This window comes from Amblyraja radiata, chromosome 47, assembly GCF_010909765.2.
Source record: "Amblyraja radiata isolate CabotCenter1 chromosome 47, sAmbRad1.1.pri, whole genome shotgun sequence".
NCBI lineage: Eukaryota > Metazoa > Chordata > Chondrichthyes > Rajiformes > Rajidae > Amblyraja > Amblyraja radiata.
Genome location: NC_046002.1, coordinates 7,876,473 through 7,895,048, shown reverse-complemented (window position 1 = coordinate 7,895,048; position 18,576 = coordinate 7,876,473). Strand labels below are relative to the sequence as shown.

The 18,576-nt window shown below is 49.6% G+C and overlaps 1 protein-coding gene across 1 annotated transcript; it reads right to left on the bottom strand.

The window, feature by feature from the left end:
• Nucleotides 1–9,104: 9,104 nt before the first annotated feature.
• On the bottom strand, nucleotides 9,105–16,232 carry LOC116968924 (extracellular matrix protein 1-like). Its single transcript, XM_033015914.1, has 3 exons — nucleotides 16,212–16,232; nucleotides 11,636–11,967; nucleotides 9,105–9,810 (listed from the first exon to the last, which is right to left on the bottom strand). The coding sequence occupies exons 2-3, from the start codon at nucleotides 11,909–11,911 to the stop codon at nucleotides 9,673–9,675; spliced, it is 414 nt and encodes a 137-aa protein (XP_032871805.1). The 5' UTR covers nucleotides 11,912–11,967; nucleotides 16,212–16,232; the 3' UTR covers nucleotides 9,105–9,672.
• Between the last annotated feature and the right edge of the window lie 2,344 nt (nucleotides 16,233–18,576).

Genomic DNA, 18,576 nt, shown 5'->3' with positions numbered 1-18,576 from the left:
TCCAGCATTTTTGTGTACCTTTGATTTCCCAGCATCTGCAGTTCCTTCTTGAACCCTTAAGAATGTTGTAAGTTTCTATAAAGTTCCCCCCTCAATCTTCTAAATTCTAGCAAGTACAAGCCAAGTCTATCTAGTCTTTCTTCATATGAAAGCCCTGACATCCCAGGAATCAGTCTGGTGAACCATCTCTGTACTCCCTCGATGACAAGAATGTCTTTTCTCAGATTAGGAAACCAAAACTGTACGCAATACTCCAGGTGTGGTCTCACCAAGACCCTGTACAACTGCAGTAGCACCTCCCTGCTCCTATACTCAAATCATAGTATCATAGAAACATAGAAAGTAGGTGCAGTAGAGGCCATTCGGCCCTTCGAGCCTGCACCGCCATTCAATATGATCATGGCTGATCATCCAACTCAGTATCCTGTACCTGCCTTCTCTCCATACCCCTTGATCCCTTTAGCCACAAGGGCCACATCTAACTCCCTCTTAAATATATATGTTTCCCTGTATAACTGTATATATGTTATACCCTGTATAACTCTCAAAACGGGGGGGGGGGGGGGCGTCCCCCCCATCCCACCCTGGGATTTCCGCCCATGCGATGTATCAATCCTTGTCCAGGATGCATCCCACCCCCCCCCCCCATGGTGTCCAGAGGTCCCGGAAACCCCCCAGGATCCCCACCCCACCACTCACCCGTCCTTGGGCACCTCAATGGGTGTACGGCAGAGAATATCCAGCTCCTTCAGGCACATCTCGGCCAGGTTGAGGAAGTGGACTTCACGGTCGTGGTTGGGGAAGGTGGCTCGGCTGGCGAAGCAGGTGTCCCTCGCCGCGCCCGCCTTCAGGCAACATGGGGTGGATGCTCCCGATTTCTCCGTTGGTTCCATGCAGAACCGGCCCAACAGATGCGACCACTGGAGCAGGGGCACGGGGTTGGGGGGCGGGGTGAAAATACATCACTCGGTCAAGCATCCACCTCTCCACCCCTCCCTCCCTCCCTCACTGCCCCCTCTCCTCGTTGCCCCTCCCTCCCTCCTCCCCGCCCCCCACTCCTCCCTCCCTCACTGCCCCCCTCCCCTCGTTGCCTCTCCCTCCCTCCCTCATTCCTGCTCCCCCCCCCCCTCCCTCCCCACTCCCCCCTTCACACAAGCTTGTGCAGTCGTGCAAACATAGAACAGTACAGCATGGGAACAGGCCCTTTGGCCCATCACGTCTATGCTGGCCCATGTTGCCAAACTAACCCATCCCACCCGCCTGCACGTGGTCTGTGTTCATAAGGCCGTAAGACATAGCAGAAGAATTAGGCCATTCGGCCCATCAAGTCCACCCCACAATTTGATTGTGGCTGATCTGTTTTTCCCTCTCATCCCCATTCTCCTGCCTTCTCCCCGTAACCTTTGACGGCTTTACCAATCAAGAACCTACAGTGTGTTGAGCCCCCTCCTCACCACCCCTCCCTCCCCGCACACAGTGAGTTGAGCCCCCTCCTCATCACCCCTCCCTCCCTCCCTCCCCCCCCACAGTGTGTTGAGCCCCTTCCTCACTGCCCCTCCCTCCCTCCACAGTGTGTTGAGCCCCCTCCTCACCACCCCTCCCCCCACAGTGTGTTGAGCCCCCCCCCCCCCACAGTGTGTTGAGCTCCCTCCTCACCTCCCTCCCCCCCCACAGTGTGTTGAGCCCCCTCCTCCCTCCCCCACAATGTGTTGAGCCCCCACAGTGTGTTGAGCCCCCTACTCACTGCGCGAGCGGCGCAGGCCGCCTTGTCGCTGCCGGCACAGCACGTGGCGTAGGCGTTCTCGAGCTGGTTGATGGTGCGTGCCATCTCCCGGTGGTGTCTGCTGGGGTCGGAGGGCATGGTGGCCAGATCGTACACGGGCCGGAAAGGCCGCAGCCAGCAGATGTTGTCCATGTTGTTCTGGTTGGGCTTTGGAGGGGGGAAGTGGATCTCGGGGCTGGTGAAACCCCAGGGCGAGATCTTGCCGCCGGGCGGCGCGCGGGCAACACGGGATAGATGGCGGGCACCAACCGGGGGATTGGAACAGCCGTCGGTTGTCGGGGCTGCACCATCTATGGGAACTGGCGGGGAGCAATCACAAAAACATAGTGAAATACCGCTGCAACACTAATGCATGGCAGTCGCTTCCACTGCACCCAAGCAATGGGTGACATTACTGCCCCCCCCACCTTGTTGAGTCTCATTGTCTCTAACTGGTTTTCACCTAAACCCCAGCTAACAATGGCCTGCTTCCTTCATCATCATTACATTTTTGAACGTGTAACCGGTGAAGCTGAAGTGTTTTAATCTTCAGAGTTAGACAATAGACAACAGGTGCAGGAGTAGAGGCCATTCGGCCCTTCGAACCAGCACCGCCATTCACTGTGATCATGGCTGATCATCCCCAATCAGTACCCCGTTCCTGCCTTCTCCCCATATCCCCTGACTCTCTCTCGCTATCTTTAAGAGCCCTATCTAGCTCTCCCTTGAAAGAATTCTCTCCAGAGAACCGGCCTCCACCGCCCTCTGAGGCAGAGAATTCCACAGACTCACAACTCTCTGTTTCAGGTCAGTGTTTTATTGACATATGCCCCAGATGGGACAATGAAATTCTCGTTTCCTCGTCTCCGTTCTAAATGGCTTGCCCCTTATTCTTAAACTGTGTGTGTGTGTGGCCCCTGGTTCTGGACTCCCCCAACATCGGGAACATGTTTCCTGCCTCTAGCATGTCCAAACCCTTAACAGCCTCATGTTTCAATAAGATCCCCCCTCATCCTTCTAAACTCCAGAGTGTACAAGCCCAGCCGCTCCATTCTCTCAGCATATGACAGTCCCGCCATCCCGGGAATTAACCTGGTGAACCTACGCTGGGCTCCCTCAACAGCAAGAATGTCCTTCCTCAAATTAGGATTATCTTTCGTTCCATTGTTCTATATCTCTCTACATCACGTGTAGGAAAGAACTGCAGATGCTGGATAAAATCGAAGGTAGACAAAAAATGTTGGAGTAACTCAGCGGGACGTGCAGCATCTCAGGAGAGAAATCTGAAGGTGTCTCTACCCGAAAGGTCGGCCATTCCTTCTCTCCAGAGATGCTGACTGTCCCGCTGAGTTACTCCAACATATTGTGTATACCTTCTCTCGACATCACCCTCTGTATCTCTCGTTTCCCACTCCCCTGACTCTCAGTCTGAAGAAGGGTCTCGACCCAAAACATCACCCATTCCTTCTCTCCAGAGATGCTGGCTGTCCCGCTGAGTTACTCCAGCTTTTTGTGTCTATCTTCGGTGTAAACCAGCACCTGCAGTTCCTTCCTGCACAAAACTGAGAGATGAACTGATCTCGTCTGAGAACTCAAGCATCAATAATAATAATAATTTAAAAAATTATTACGGACTCGAGGTCCAGACAAGGGGCAACATTACATTAAAAAAAAAATGCATTGCATATTAAAATAAATATCATAAAGTACATATAATCTTAGTATATCACTTATAAAAGCATCATAAATTATATATTTTTTAAACACAATACATAAGTTAAAAATCCAGATTAAAAGAATGATCAATGTCCTACAACGAGACAACGACACCAGTGTCTCCACAGCTGGGATTCGTAGCGTGTAGAGCTAACCCCTTATGTTTGACCAGGCCACAATAATTACATTTTTAGAGTCATTTATCCTGCAAATGAATTTATACATGTGATTCCTTAGGATAGCTTCTAAAGTACTGACTCCTGCAGCCACAAACATATTACTGGCACTACACCATCTAGGTTTCCTTAGCAGTGGCATCGTTCTATGCCACCTTTTAGTCTCTGCAAACTTGTTTTTCCATAGTTCGACCACAGGTGCGCAGTGTAGAGTGGTGTGCAGTATGCTCTAAATAGCGACATCTTCACCACATCTGCACACGCACCAAATTTACGCAAGAGAATATTCGCCTGTACATACAGCATGCGATAGACAATAGACAATAGGTGCAGGAGTAGGCCATTCGGCCCTTCCTAGCCAGCACCTCCAATCAATGTGATCATGGCTGATCATCCCCAATCAGTACCCCGTTCCTGCCTTCTCCCCATATCCCCTGACTCCGCTATCTTTAAGATAGAGCCCTCTCTCTTGAAAGCATCCAGAGAACCGGCCTCCACCGCCCTCTGAGGCAGGGAATTCCACAGACTCACAACTCTCTGTGAGAAAAAGTGTTTCCTCATCTCTCAAGTCAAGAGTGTTTTATTGACAAATGTCCCTGATGGGACAATTAAATTCTTACAGGCATCAGCGCAACACAATATGTGAACACAAAATGCTGGAGTAACTCAGCGGGACAAGCAGCGTCTCTGGAGAGAAGGAACGGGTGACGTTTCGGGTCGAGACCCTTCTCCAGACTGAGAGTCGGAGGAGAGGGAGTCTAGAGATAAGGAAGGGGAAGGTGTAAAAACGACAGATCAAAGGAAACAATGCTCAAGGAAAATGTAGATTGGTTCGTTGTTGGCTGAGGGGAGGCTGAGGCTTACAATCGGAATGATTAACCAAGAGGACACCAACTAGTCGGAGAACTAGGGTGGGAGAGGTACGGAGAGAGAGGGAGGGCAAGGGCTACTTGGAGTTACTGCTGGGCTGCGAGCTTCCCATGTAAAATATGAGGTGCTGTTTCTCCAATTTGTGCGCTGGGCCTCACTCTGACGGTGGAGGAGGCCCAGGACATAGAAAACATAGAAAATAGGTGCAGGAGTAGAGGCCATTCGGCCCCTCGAGCCTGCACCGCCATTCAATGTGATCATGGCTGATCATCCAACTCAGTAGCCTTCTCTCTATACCCCCTGATCCCTTTAGCCATAAGGGCCACATCTAACTCCCTCTTAAATATAGCCAATGAACTGGCCTCAACTACCTTCTGTGACAGAGAATTCCACAGATTCACCACTTATCCTTAAACTGTGTGACCCCTTGTTCTGGATTTCCCCAACATCGGGAACAATCTTCCTGCATCTAGCCTGTCCAACCCCTTAAGAATTTTGTAAGTTTCTATAAGATCCCCCCTCAATCTTCTAAATTCTAGCGAGTATAAGCCGAGTCTATCCAGTCTTTCTTCATATGAAAGTCCTGCCATCCCAGGAATCAGTCTGGGGGAGTTAAAGTGTTGAGCCACCGGGAGGTCAAATCATACCAGCAATCACAAGCTTGATTGTAATCATGTATAGTCTACCTCCTGACTGGCTAGCACGCAACAAAAGCTTTTCATTGTACCTCGGTACACGTGACAGTAAACTGAACACAAACTCCAGCAGAACTAATGAAGAGGAACTGCAGACGCTGGTTTATAGCAAAGGTAAACACAGAGTGCTGGAGTACTTGTTCCCAGATTTCCCCCCAGTTAGGGGCACAAAGCCCCCCCGGCCCCCCCTGAACTGCCCCGGTACCTACCCTGTCCCAGAGATAAACAGCAAACGAGAAACACTATCCTGAACATCCTGTCCCTTCTCCCGCTCTGTGCCAGAGATGACTCGCTCCGACAACCTGTGTCTTTATACACTCGAGGGGAGGTGAGAGCGCCACACAGACCCACTCATTCTGCCCCTCAATCTTGGGTTACTTGTTAATAACGTCACTGGTGCCACTCTCAGTGTAATCTGTTACAGAGTTAACCTACCTGACGTCTTGCCCAGACACCTGTCTCCACACACTGTCCATACTCACCTGTCTCCACACACCTGTCCCCGCACACCTGTCCCCAGACACATGTCCCCAGACACATGTCCCCACACACCTGCCCCCACACACCTGCCCCCACACACCTGCCCCCACACACCTGTCCCCACACACCTGTCCCCAGACACATGACCCAGACACCTGTCCCCACTCGCCTGCCCCCACACCTGTCCCCACACACATGTCCCCACACGCCTGTCCCCACACGCCTGTCCCCACTCACCTGTCCCCACTCGCCTGCCCCCACACCTGTCCCCCCACACCTGTCCCCACACGCCTGTCCCCACACGCCTGTCCCCACACGCCTGTCCCCACTCGCCTGCCCCCACACCTGTCCCCACACACCTGTCCCCACTCGCCTGTCCCCACTCACCTGTCCCCACTCGCCTGCCCCCACACCTGTCCCCACACACCTGTCCCCACACGCCTGTCCCCACTCGCCTGTCCCCACTCGCCTGTCCCCACTCACCTGTCCCCACTCGCCTGCCCCCACACCTGTCCCCACACGCCTGTCCCCACTCGCCTGTCCCCACACGCCTGTCCCCACACGCCTGTCCCCACTCGCCTGCCCCCACACCTGTCCCCACACGCCTGTCCCCACACGCCTGTCCCCACACACCTGTCCCCACTCACCTGCCCCCACACACCTGTCCCCACACCTGTCCCCACTCACCTGTCCCCACTCACCTGTCCCCACACGCCTGTCCCCACTCGCCTGTCCCCACACCTGCCCCCACACACCTGTCCCCACTCACCTGCCCCCACACACCTGTCCCCACACCTGTCCCCACTCACCTGTCCCCACTCACCTGTCCCCACACGCCTGTCCCCACTCGCCTGTCCCCACACCTGCCCCCACACACCTGTCCCCACTCACCTGCCCCCACACACCTGTCCCCACACACCTGTCCCCACTCGCCTGTCCCCACTCGCCTGTCCCCACTCACCTGCCCCCACACGCCTGTCCCCACTCACCTGTCCCCACTCACCTGCCCCCACACACCTGCCCCCAGACACCTGCCCCCACTCGCCTGCCCCCACACACCTGCCCCCAGACACCTGCCCCCACTCACCTGCCCCCACACTTCTGTCCCCACACGCCTGTCCCCACACGCCTATCCCCACACGCCTGTCCCCACTCACCTGTCTCCAGCTCCGTAAACGTTAACAAAATATCTCACCCTTCCATATAGTGAGTGAACTTTAATTAATGTCAGAAGATTTGAGGATACGAATGAGACAAGTATGGAGGGGCGGTGAAGAGGGGGTGCCACGGGAGGGGCGGGGAGGAGGGGGTGCCATGGGGGGAGGTGGAAGGGAGGGGGTGAGGAGGAGGCACCGCGCTGCGGGAGGAGGGCCCATTTTTAAAAAGTGTCCCTATTTAAATTGCCCCTAGTCTGTAGGGAGTGGATGAGAAAGTGGGATAACATAGTGGTGATGGTCGGCGGGGTGAAGGGCCTATTTCAATGTTACATTTTTCCCAATTCAATTCAACTCAACATTCCCAGCAAAAAAAAAAGACACAGAGTGCTGGAGTAACTCAGTGGGTCAGGCAGCATATGTAGAGAACATGGATAGGTGACGTTTCACAGAGTGCTGGAGTAACTCAGCGGGTCAGGCAGCATCTGTGGAGAACATGGATAGGTGACGTTTCACAGAGTGCTGGAGTAACTCAGCGGGTCAGGCTGCATCTCTGGGGAACATGGATAGGTGACGTTTCACAGAGTGCTGGAGTAACTCAGCGGGTCAGGCAGCATCTCTGGGGAACATGGATAGGTGACGTTTCACAGAGTGCTGGAGTAACTCAGCGGGTCAGGCAGCATCTCTGGGGAACATGGATAGGTGATGTTTTGGGTTTTTCAGTCTGAAGAAGGGTCCCGACCCAAAACGTCACCTATCCATGTTCTCCACAGATGCTGCCTGACCCGCTGAGTTACTCCAGCACTCTGTGAAACGTCACCTATCCATGTTCCCCAGAGATGCTGCCTGACCCGCTGAGTTACTCCAGCACTCTGTGAAACGTCACCTATCCATGTTCTCCACAGATGCTGCCTGACCCGCTGAGTTACTCCAGCACTCTGTGAAACGTCACCTATCCATGTTCTCTACATATGCTGCCTGACCCACTGAGTTACTCCAGCACTCTGTGTCTTTTTTTTTTGCTGGGAATGTTGAGTTGAATTGAATTGGGAAAAATGTAACATTGAAATAGGCCCTTCACCCCTGTTGTTTGTCATGTACATCAATGATCTGGACGATGGTGTGGTAAATTGGATTAGTAAGTATGCAGATGATACTAAGATAGGTGGGGTTGCGGGTAATGAAGAAGAGTTTCAAAGTCTACAGAGAGATTTATGCCAGTTGGAAGAGTGGGCTGAAAGATGGCAGATGGAGTTTAATGCTGATAAGTGTGAGGTGCTACATCTTGGCAGGACAAATCAAAATAGGACGTACATGGTAAATGGTAGGGAATTGAAGAATGTAGGTGAACAGAGGGATCTGGGAATAACTGCACAGTTCCATGAAAGTGGAATCTCATGTAGATAGGGTGGTAAAGAAAGCTTTTGGTGTGCTGGCCTTTATAAATCAGAGCATTGAGTATAGAAGTTGGGATGTAATGTTAAAATTGTACAAGGCATTGGTGAGGCCAATTCTGGAGTATGGTGTACAATTTTGGTCGCCTAATTATAGGAAGGATGTCAACAAAATAGAGAGAGTACAGAGGAGATTTACTAGAATGTTGCCTGGGTTTCAGCAACTAAGTTACAGAGAAAGGTTGAACAAGTTAGGGCTTTATTCTTTGGAGCGCAGAAGGTTAAGGGGGGACTTGATAGAGGTTTTTAAAATGATGAGAGGGATAGACAGAGTTGACGTGGAAAAGCTTTTCCCACTGAGAGTAGGGAAGATTCAAACAAGGGGACATGACTTGAGAATTAAGGGACTGAAGTTTAGGGGTAACATGAGGGGGAACTTCTTTACTCAGAGAGTGGTAGCTGTGTGGAATGAGCTTCCAGTGAAGGTGGTGGAGGCAGGTTCTTTTTATCATTTAAAAATGAATTGGATAGTTATATGGATGGGAAAGGAATGGAGGGTTATGGTCTGAGCGCAGGTATATGGGACTAGGGGAGATTATGTGTTCGGCACGGACTAGAGGGGTCGAGATAGCCTGTTTCCGTGCTGTAATTGTTATATTATATGGTTATATGGTTGCCTGACCCACTGAGCCACCCATGCACTTTGTGTCCTTCTTTGTAAACCAGCATCTGCTGTTCCTTGTTTCAGTGTCTCTGGAGAACGTGGTTAGGTGACGTTTCGTGTCGGGACTTCAGACTGGCAACTTTCCAGCTATCATTAGGAAAAGAACAGGACGGAACGATACAGGAACACAGCGTTGCTGCTTTGCTAAACAACTTTTATTAGCGTTAAACATTAGTCTGAAAGAAAAACGATTGAACGAGGTATACAAATCACAGAAAGAAATTCAATTCAAGGGACCAATTCAATTTCAAATTCCATTAAATCCAAATTTAATTCAAGGGATACAATTCAATGCAAATTCAAGGTATACAATAGCAATTCAATAAAATTCAAAAGATCTAATTCACAGAAGGGAATTCAACTCAATCCACACAATTCAATTCATTTGATACAATTCAATTCAACATAAATTCAATTCAATTCAAGGGATACAATTCAAATTCAAGGGACACGATGGAAATTCAATTCAAATCCAAATGATCCAATTCACAGAAGGGAATTCAATTCAATCCACACAATTCAATTCAAGGGATACAATTCAATTCAATTCAAATTCAAGGGACAAAATGGAAATTCAATTCAAATCCAATTCAATTCAAGAGATCCAATTCACAGAAAAGAAAGCAGGAAACAAATGCATCTGAAAGCAACTGGTGAAGGAGCTGGATGTTCTATCCGGGAAGGAAGTCAGTGTCCGGGGATCAGGGTATGTAGCTCCGAGAGGGCGCTGCCTGCGTGAAGCAGTCGAATCTCTTATTCCCCCACAGCTTGCAGCACTCGTACCATAAGGTAATGACCAAGAGTTCTTCATCACAGTACTGGTCCAGTGAATTCATCCACTGAAAGAGACGTCAGGGATTCAGGTTGAAACAGCAGAGAAACATGCCCTTCGGCCCAACCCATCCATACTAACCCAGGTACCAAACCAGGCTGAACCCACTGAGAATCATTGTGCAACACAGCACGGAAACAGGCCCTTCGGCCCACACCGACCAAGATGTCCCATCCCTACTAGTCCCACCTGCCCAAGTTTGGCTCATATCCTTCTTAACATTTCCTCTCCATGTATCTGTCCAGATGTCTTTTAAATGCTGTTATAGTCCTTGCCTCAACGACTTCCTCTGGCAGCTGGTTCCATGTACCCACCACTCCCTGTGTGAAAACCCTGCCCCACCGGTTCCTGTTTGAACTTTCCCCTCTCACCGTAGAACCTGTGCCCTCTGGTGTTGGAGTCCGTGACCCTGGCGATAAGTCTAAGCTCCTCATGACTCTGTGCAACATAGAACAGTACAGTATAGGTACAGACCCTTCAGTTTTCTCCATAGATGCTGCCTGACCCACTGAGTTACTCTAGCACCTTGTTCCTTCTCCATAGATGCTGCCTGACCCACTGAGTTACTCTAGCACTTTGTGTCTTCTCCATAGATGCTGCCTGACCTGCAGAGTTACTCCAGCACTTTGTCCCTTCTCCATAGATGCTGCCTGACCCACTGAGTTACTCCAGCACCTTGTCTTTTCTCCATAGATGCTGCCTGACCCACTGAGTTACTCTAGCACTTTGTGTCTTCTCCATAGATGCTGCCTGACCTGCAGAGTTACTCCAGCACTTTGTCCCTTCTCCATAGATGCTGCCTGACCCGCTGAGTTACTCCAGCACCTTGTCTTTTCTCCATAGATGCTGCCTGACCCACTGAGTTACTCTAGCACTTTGTGTCTTCTCCATAGATGCTGCCTGACCCGCAGAGTTACTCCAGCACTTTGTCCCATCTCCATAGATGCTGCCTGACCCGCTGAGTTACTCCAGCACTTTGTCCCTTCTCCATAGATGCTAACCTGCACTTACTTTGCCTCACTGGGAAATCTCAGTTGTGTTTGATAGAGGGAGTACAGAGAAGGTTCACCAGACTGATTCTTGGGATGTCAGGACTTTCATATGAAGAAAGACTGGATAGACTCGGCTTGTACTCGCTAGAATTTAGAAGATTGAGGGGGGATCTTATAGAAACTTACATAATTCTTAAGGGGTTGGACAGGCTAGATGCAGGAAGATTGTTCCCGATGTTGGGAAAGTCCAGAACAAGGGGTCACAGTTTAAGGATAAGGGGGAAATCTTTTAGGACTGAGATGAGAAAAACATTTTTTTTTCCCACACAGAGTGGTGAATCTGTGGAATTCTCTGCCACAGAAGGTAGTTGAGGCCACAGTTCATTGGCTATATTTAAGAGGGGGTTAGATGTGGCCCTTGTGGCTAAAGGGATCAGGGGGTATGGAGAGATGTGTACACCAATTCGTTCTTCCCCCGCACAATTAAAGCATGGAATAATCTTCACCCTACTATAGTTACCCAACCAGATGCAACTAAATTTAAAGTAGCTCTTTCTTCCCAATAACCCTTTCTGGCTTAATCCCTCCCTTCACCACCTCCAGTTTAAATTCCATTTGGAATATTTTGTAGGACCAAGAAACCAAGAACCAAGAGAGAAGGCAGGTACTGGATACTGAGTTGGATGATCAGCCATGATCATATTGAATGGCGGTGCAGGCTCGAAGGGCTGAATGGCCTCTACTCCTGCACCTATTGTCTATGTTTCTATAGAAGGCTCCCACCCAACACAAGATCTCCTCCCTGCCCCGGGCGGTACGATGGGCATCGCGGATCCTCACCCCGGCCAGTGCACAATGCAGCCGCGTCCACCTGTTGTGACCACCGCAACACTTGGCGTACGCGTCCTCCATTCTCTGCAGCGCGTCGGCCTGGCGGAGAAGTTGTTTGAAGTTGGTGCCGGGTCGCAAGTCGGGAGGGTCGCTCTTCCTCTGCCCCACGTACCGGCAGATGATGCCAATGTTGCGGCCGTCCGGGCACTCGCGGGGAAAGGTGAAGGTCAGCTTCCTCTTGGCGAGACCTCCCCGGGTTTGTAGAGTTGCCCTCTCCCCCTCCATCAGCGACCCAACGTAGGGCAGGGTCTTCTCCACTGAGACCCCTCTGGCCACGTCATCTAATTCAGGACAACATTAGGTCACTAAGTCAGGATGGAACCCGGGTCTCCAGCACCATGAGGCAGCAGCTCTACCCGCTGCGCCGCTATGACATTGCCCGTCTTCTACCAGGTATGCCCACAAATCCCCCAGTCCCCCCCCCCCCCCCCCCACCCTCGCACTCACACTGTACGCCTAGTTTAGAGATACAGCACGGAAACAGGCAGTTCGGCCCACAGAGTCCGCGCTGACCAGCGATCCCCGTACACACTAGCACTATCCTACACACTAAGGACTATTTAACCAAGCCAATGAACCGACAAACTTGTACGTCTTTGGAGTGTGGGAGGAAACCGGAGCACCCGGAGAAAACCCACGCAGGTCACAGGCAGATGGACACAAAATGCTGGAGTAACTCAGCGGGACAGGCAGCATCTCTGGAGAGAAGGAATGGGTGACGTTTCGGGTCGAGACCCTTCTTCAAACTTCAGAGATAAAATGTAGTCGGAGACAGTAAGACTGGTGGGAGAACTGGGAAGACGGAGGGGATGGAGAGATAGGGAAGCAAGGGCTGGAGTGAAGGAAAAGGTGACGTTTCTGGTCGAGACCCTTCTTCAGACAGAGCCATGGGAGAGGGAGACACAGAGATAAGGAAGGGTAAGATGTGAAAACAAGACATCAAAGGGGATGGGGATCAAGGAACACGTAGAACAGATCATTGATAGTTGGGAGAAGGGGACAACAAAGCAAACAGATAAAATGTAGTTGGAGACAGTCCAACTGGTGGGAGAACTGGGGAGGGGATGGAGAGAGGGGGAAAGCAAGGGATACTTGAAGTTGGAGAAGTCAATGTTCATACCGCTGGGGTGGAAGCTGCCCAAGCGAAATATGAGGTGCTGTTCCTCCAATTTGTGCGCTGGGCCTCACTCTGACAGTGGAGGAGGCCCAGGACAGAAAGGTCAGTGTGGGAATGGGAGGGGGAGTTGAAGTGCTGGGCCACCGGGAGATCAGGTACGTTCAGGTGGACTGAGCCGAGGTGTTCAGCGAAACGATCGCCGAGCCTGCGCTTGGAGATTACGGAGAGAGCGTACAAACTCCGTACAGACAGCACCTGTAGTCAGGATGGAACTCTGGTCTCTGGCGCTGTGAGGCAGCAGCTCTACCGCTGTGCCATCGTCCCAAGGCTGGGAGGCAGGGGGTGAGCATATAACTTCTTCTTGTCGAGCCCACACACAAGTTAGAAATTATTCAGCCAGAGCTGAACACACGTCTCGCCATCTGCATACAATGGTGTCTGTCTTGTGCTTCTTGTGCGTGGTGTTGGAAAGATTGGTGGAAACAGGGCCGTGACGTGAACGCTCTCTCCTTGACCCCAGCATATAACTGACCCTTTGGTTACAGCTTGCAATTGCCCCAATTACCCCTCCTCGTCTGACAGGTTGAGGATGGTCCAGGTGGGAATGTGAGGTTCAGATCCTCTCGTTTGTGTTTGGCCTCCCCCTGGCAGTGGGAGAGGTCGAGGGTGGGACGGTGGGCGAGGGAACAAGAAGGAGAGTGGACATGTCCTGTGACTCAGGACACAAGAGGACCCGAGGATGGTCTCCCTCCTCACTGCCCATCTCCCCTCGCTCGCAAAGGTCCCGCTTGTGTTGTCCAAAGTTCCCCACCATGTCTGACCATCCACCCCAGCGGTATGAACCAAAGATCCTATAGCGGAGCAAGATAGACCACGCCTGCTAAATGCAATGGGCTGACGTGTAGTACGCAACAGAGCGGAACGTGGGCCTTTTTTGCATCCATTTCAGTAACCCGACCCGACCCGACTCGCAGTGTAATCAACGTTGCGGGGGAACAGTTTGTGTTCATAAATTATAATTCTGAAAATGAGGAGAAGATTTTTACCAAAGAACCAAAGATGTTTCCGTAACCGGCTTCCGTCCCCGCACTAGTAGCTTTGCTCCGCTATTGGATCTTTGGTGCGGAGACGGAAGCCGGTTACGGAAAGGGGGCCGAAAATTACCCATGAATCTGCCCATGGCCGCACTAGGTCTTTTTCGTCGAATGGTCTATCTTGCTCGCTATAGGGTCATTGGTATGAACATTGACTTCTCCAGTTTCAGGTAGTCCCGGCTTTCTCCTCCCCTTCCCAGCTCACCCTCAGCCCACTGTCTCCGCCTCTTCCTTTCTTCTTCCCCCCCCCACCCTCACATCAGTCTGAAGAAGGGTCCCGACCGAAAACGCTGCCTATTTCCTTCGCTCCATAGATGTTGCCTCACCCGCTGAGTTTCTCCAGCATTTTTGTCTACCTTCGATTTTCCAGCATCTGCAGTTCCTACTTAAACATCCACTGGGGCTCTTGTTCCCAGACTTTCCCCGTTGGTGACACAAAGCCTCCCCCCCCTCCGGCCCCCCTGAACTGCCCTGGTACCTACCCTGTCCCAGAGTGGGGAGGGATAAACAGCAAACGAGAAACACTCTCCTGAACATCCTGTCCCTTCTCCACAGCCGGTCACTCCCGCTGTGTGCCAGAGACGACTCGCTCCGACAACCTGTGTCTATTTTCATTTTATTTATTTATTTATTTATTTATTAGAAGTAGACATATTATAAAATGTAGTTACATATTATAGTAAAAAAACTTTTCATATACATCAGTCATACATTATTAAAATTTTCCATTATCAATTACTTCTGCTTCTAGTGTTTTTATTTTTTATAGAAAGAGGGAAAAAGAGAGGGTAGAAAGTTACAAATAAAAAAGAAAGCAAAAAAAAAAACACAACAGAAAAACAAGGGAGGTGGAATGGGTTACCTGTAATACATCAATGGAGATAGGTTCGTAGGTTATAAAGTATAGCTTTTCATCTATTCCTGAGTTCAAGTTTCAGCTGGGTCCTCGTGCTGTGCCAATCTATCCCTTCAGATAGTTAATGAATGGAGCCCAAATTTTATGGAAAAGATCTTGTTTGTCCATTAAGACAAGTCTAATTCTTTCTAAGTATAGGGTCTCCGACATTTCCGTAATCCACATTTTAATTGTGGGGGTTGTAGGGCCTTTCCAAAATTGAACCTGTGTCTTTATATACTCGAGGAGACAGCGCACACAGACCCACTTACTCTGTTCCTCCGCTCCATAGATGCTGCTGCACCCGCTGAGTTCCTCCAGCAATTTTGTGTACCTTCGATATTCCAGCATCTGCAGTTCCCTTTTGAACACTTACTCTGTTCGTCAGTCTTGGGAATTCTGCCTGATATTTAAACTTTATTTTAAATCTAAACGTCTGATCCTTAGGAGTCGGTGTTGCCGTCAGGTTTAACAGTGATTAGTTTAACAGAGAGTGGTGGACACTGCCCCGGTCCTTCACAGGTACTGACCTTCCCAATATCAATAGACAATAGGTGTAGGAGTAGGTCATTCGGCCCTTCGAGCCAGCACCGCCATTCAATGTGATCATGGCTGATCATCCACAATCAGTACCCAGTTCCTGCCTTCTCCCCATATCCCCTGACTCCGCTACTTTTAAGAGCCCTATCTAGCTCTCTCTTGAAAGCATCCAGAGAACCTGCCTCCACCCTCTTGAGGCAGAGAATTCCACAGACTCACCACTCTCTGTGAGAAAAAGTGTTTCCTCGTCTCCGTTCTAAATGGCTTACTCCTTATTCTTAAACTGTGACCTCTGGTTCTGGACTCCCCCAACATCGGGAACATGTTTCCTGCCTCTAGTGTGTCCAAGTCCTTAACAATTTTATATATGTTTCAATGAGATGCCCTCTCATCCTTCTAAACTCCAGAGTGTACAAGCCCAGCTGTTCCATTCTCTCAGCATGTGACAGTCCCGCCATCCCAGGAATTAACCTTGTATATGACAGTCCCGCCAATCCGGGAATTAACCTTATCGAAGGGACCTACAGGAGTCGCTGCCTCAAAATGACAGTCAGCATCAACAAGGACCCACACCACCCTGGCCACGCTCTCATCTCGCTGCTACCATCAGGAAGAAGGTACAGGAGCCTGAAAACCGTGACCTCGAGCTTCAAGAACAGCTTCTTCCCAACAACCATCAGGCTCCTGAACCCTGTACAACACTGACCTCCGCAACTGTGACCTTCTACGGACTTTTTTTTGTTGCACTAGGCACTTCAGTTTTGCGCTACTATGTTTGTATTATCGATTATTGTATTATCTGTGTGTCATTCATAAGTTCAAGGAGCAGAATTAGGCCATTCGGCCCATCATGGAACACAGGCTAACCACATTTGTTACCTGTGTAGGAAAGAACTGCAGATGCTGGTTTAAATCGAAGGCAGACGCAAAATGCTGGAGAAACTCAGCGGGTGAGGCAGCATCTATGGAGCGAAGGAAAAAGGCGAAGTTTCAGGTGGAGACCCTTCTTCAGACTGATGCGGGGGTGGGGGAGAGCGCGGGAAGAATAAAGGAAGATCTTTCTTTGGATCTTTGGCGGAGACAGTGGGCTGTGGGAGAGCTGGGAAGGGGAGGGGAAAGAGGGAGAAGTCAGGGACTACCTGAAATTATTAAATTGAAGAACAAAGGGAAGAGATAAGGCTTTTGCCTTCCATCACAGTGAGGAGGTGTGAGGAGATTCACTGTGATGGATGTTTATGTAAAGTGTGTGTCTTGTTTTTTTCCGTAATGTTAAGACTGAAAAAAATGCAATTTCGTTCAAACCAAGCTGTTTTAATGACAATAAATGGCATTCTATTCTATCCTATATTAAAATCTGACAATGTGCACTTTAACCACATGTGATTTTTTTACTTTTTTACTATTGCAAATCTCAGATTGTGGAGTACAGAGGCTGATTTATAAATTATAAAAGTATATAAATGATGGGTCTTTGTGCAACTGATTCTGGATGATCAGCCATGATAATATATTGTATATATGTATGTAGTTTGCTTGTGTATACTATTCTTATAACAAATGTAAAGCACTTTGGTCAACGAGAGTTGTTTTTTAAATGTGCTATATAAATAAATGTGACTTGACTTGACTTGAAATATCGAATGACGGTGCTGGCCCGAATGGCCTGATTTCTACTTACTACTACTGAACATCAAAAAAACTAAGGAGCTGATCGTGGACTTTAGGAGGGCACATCATCCGAGGACGTGCACACCATTGAGGATAAATGGGGACACTGTGGATAGGGTGAGCTGTTTTAAATACCTGGGAGTCCACATCTCTGAGGATATGACATGGATATCACACGCCGCAGCACTCGTGAGTAAGGCAAGGCAGCGCCTTTACCACCTCAGGCAATTGAGGAAATTCAAAGTGTCTCAGAGGATCTCCAGTGCTTCTACTCTGCGTCTGTGGAAAGCATCTTGTCCGGAAATATTATAATCTGGTTTGGGAATTGCTCTGCCCAGGACAAGAAGGCTCTGCAGAGAGCAGTGCGTTCAGCCGAACGCACTATGGGAACTTCACTCGCCCCTCTGCAGGAACTATACATCAGGAGGTGCAACTCCAGAGCCAATAAGATCATGGGAGACCCCTTCCACCCCTGCAACGGTCTGTTCCAGCTGCTACGGTCAGGCAAACGCCTCCGTTGCCATGCTGTGAGAACGGAGAGGTTGAGAAGGAGTTTCTTCCCAGAGGCCATTAGGACTGTAAACTCCTATGTCACCAGGGACTAACTTTACTGAACCACTCTACTGCTTTTTGTTTTAATTGCTGTTTTTTTCCCCCTTTTTCCTTCCGCCCACAATATTTAAGAATATGTGATTCTGTTCCATTCTGTTTGTAGTTTGTTTGTCTGTTTTTTTGCACAAAGTCCACGAGCATTGCCACTTTTTGCGACTCCGCCCGGCTCGGCCTGTGGACTCGGGAGCCGCGGACCACGGTGGGAGGCGGCTGATCTGGAGGTCCCGGCCGCTGAGGATGTTCTCCGTCGGGGTTTCATCGTTCCCGGCGCGAGGGCCTGAGTATCGGGCCGACCGTGGCGGTGACTGCGGGTGCTCGGGAGGCCCCGACCACGGGCGACCATCTGGGAAGATCGGCGGGGAGGCTGGCTGGACTATGGTACCTTCCTCAACTTTGGTGCCACTGTGGGGTTATGTTGTGTCGTGGTCTTCCGTGTTTTAATGTTTTATTTATTTATTATTTATTTTTATGTTACTTGACTGTAAGGAAAATCCATTTTGATGTCTCTTATGAGATAATGACAATAAATTGAATACAATACAACAATATTTTCATTTCACTGTAATATATCTGTATATATTTATTTGCCTATGTACTAGTTTAATTCGGACTGTAAACTCCTATCTCATCAGGGACTAACTTTACGGAACCTTTTTCCTTCCGCCCACAACATGTAAAAGAATATGTGATTCTGTTTGTAGTTTGTTTGTCTTTTTGCACAAAGTCCGCGAGCAATGCCACTTTTCATTTCACTACACATCTCGTATGTGTATGTGACGAATAAACTTGACTTGAATTCATCACATTGTACATATTGTTTTAACCAGTATTTTTTACTACTTTGCACTCTGATTAGATGCTAAACTGCATTTCGTTGTACTCATATTTGTGCAATGCCAATAAAGTTGAATCTAATCTAATCTAATCTCGTATGTGTATGTGACGAATAAACTTGACTTGACGG

What these genes read in the sequence shown, in the direction of transcription:
- LOC116968924 (XM_033015914.1), bottom strand. Translation starts at nt 11,911, where the DNA reads ATGGAGGGGGAGAGGGCAACTCTACAAACCCGGGGAGGTCTCGCCAAG. An exon ending in TGCATTGTGCACTGGCCGGG is followed by an intron (nt 9,811 to 11,635) that starts GTGAGGATCCGC and finishes CGTCTCTTTCAG; the next exon opens with TGGATGAATTCACTGGACCA.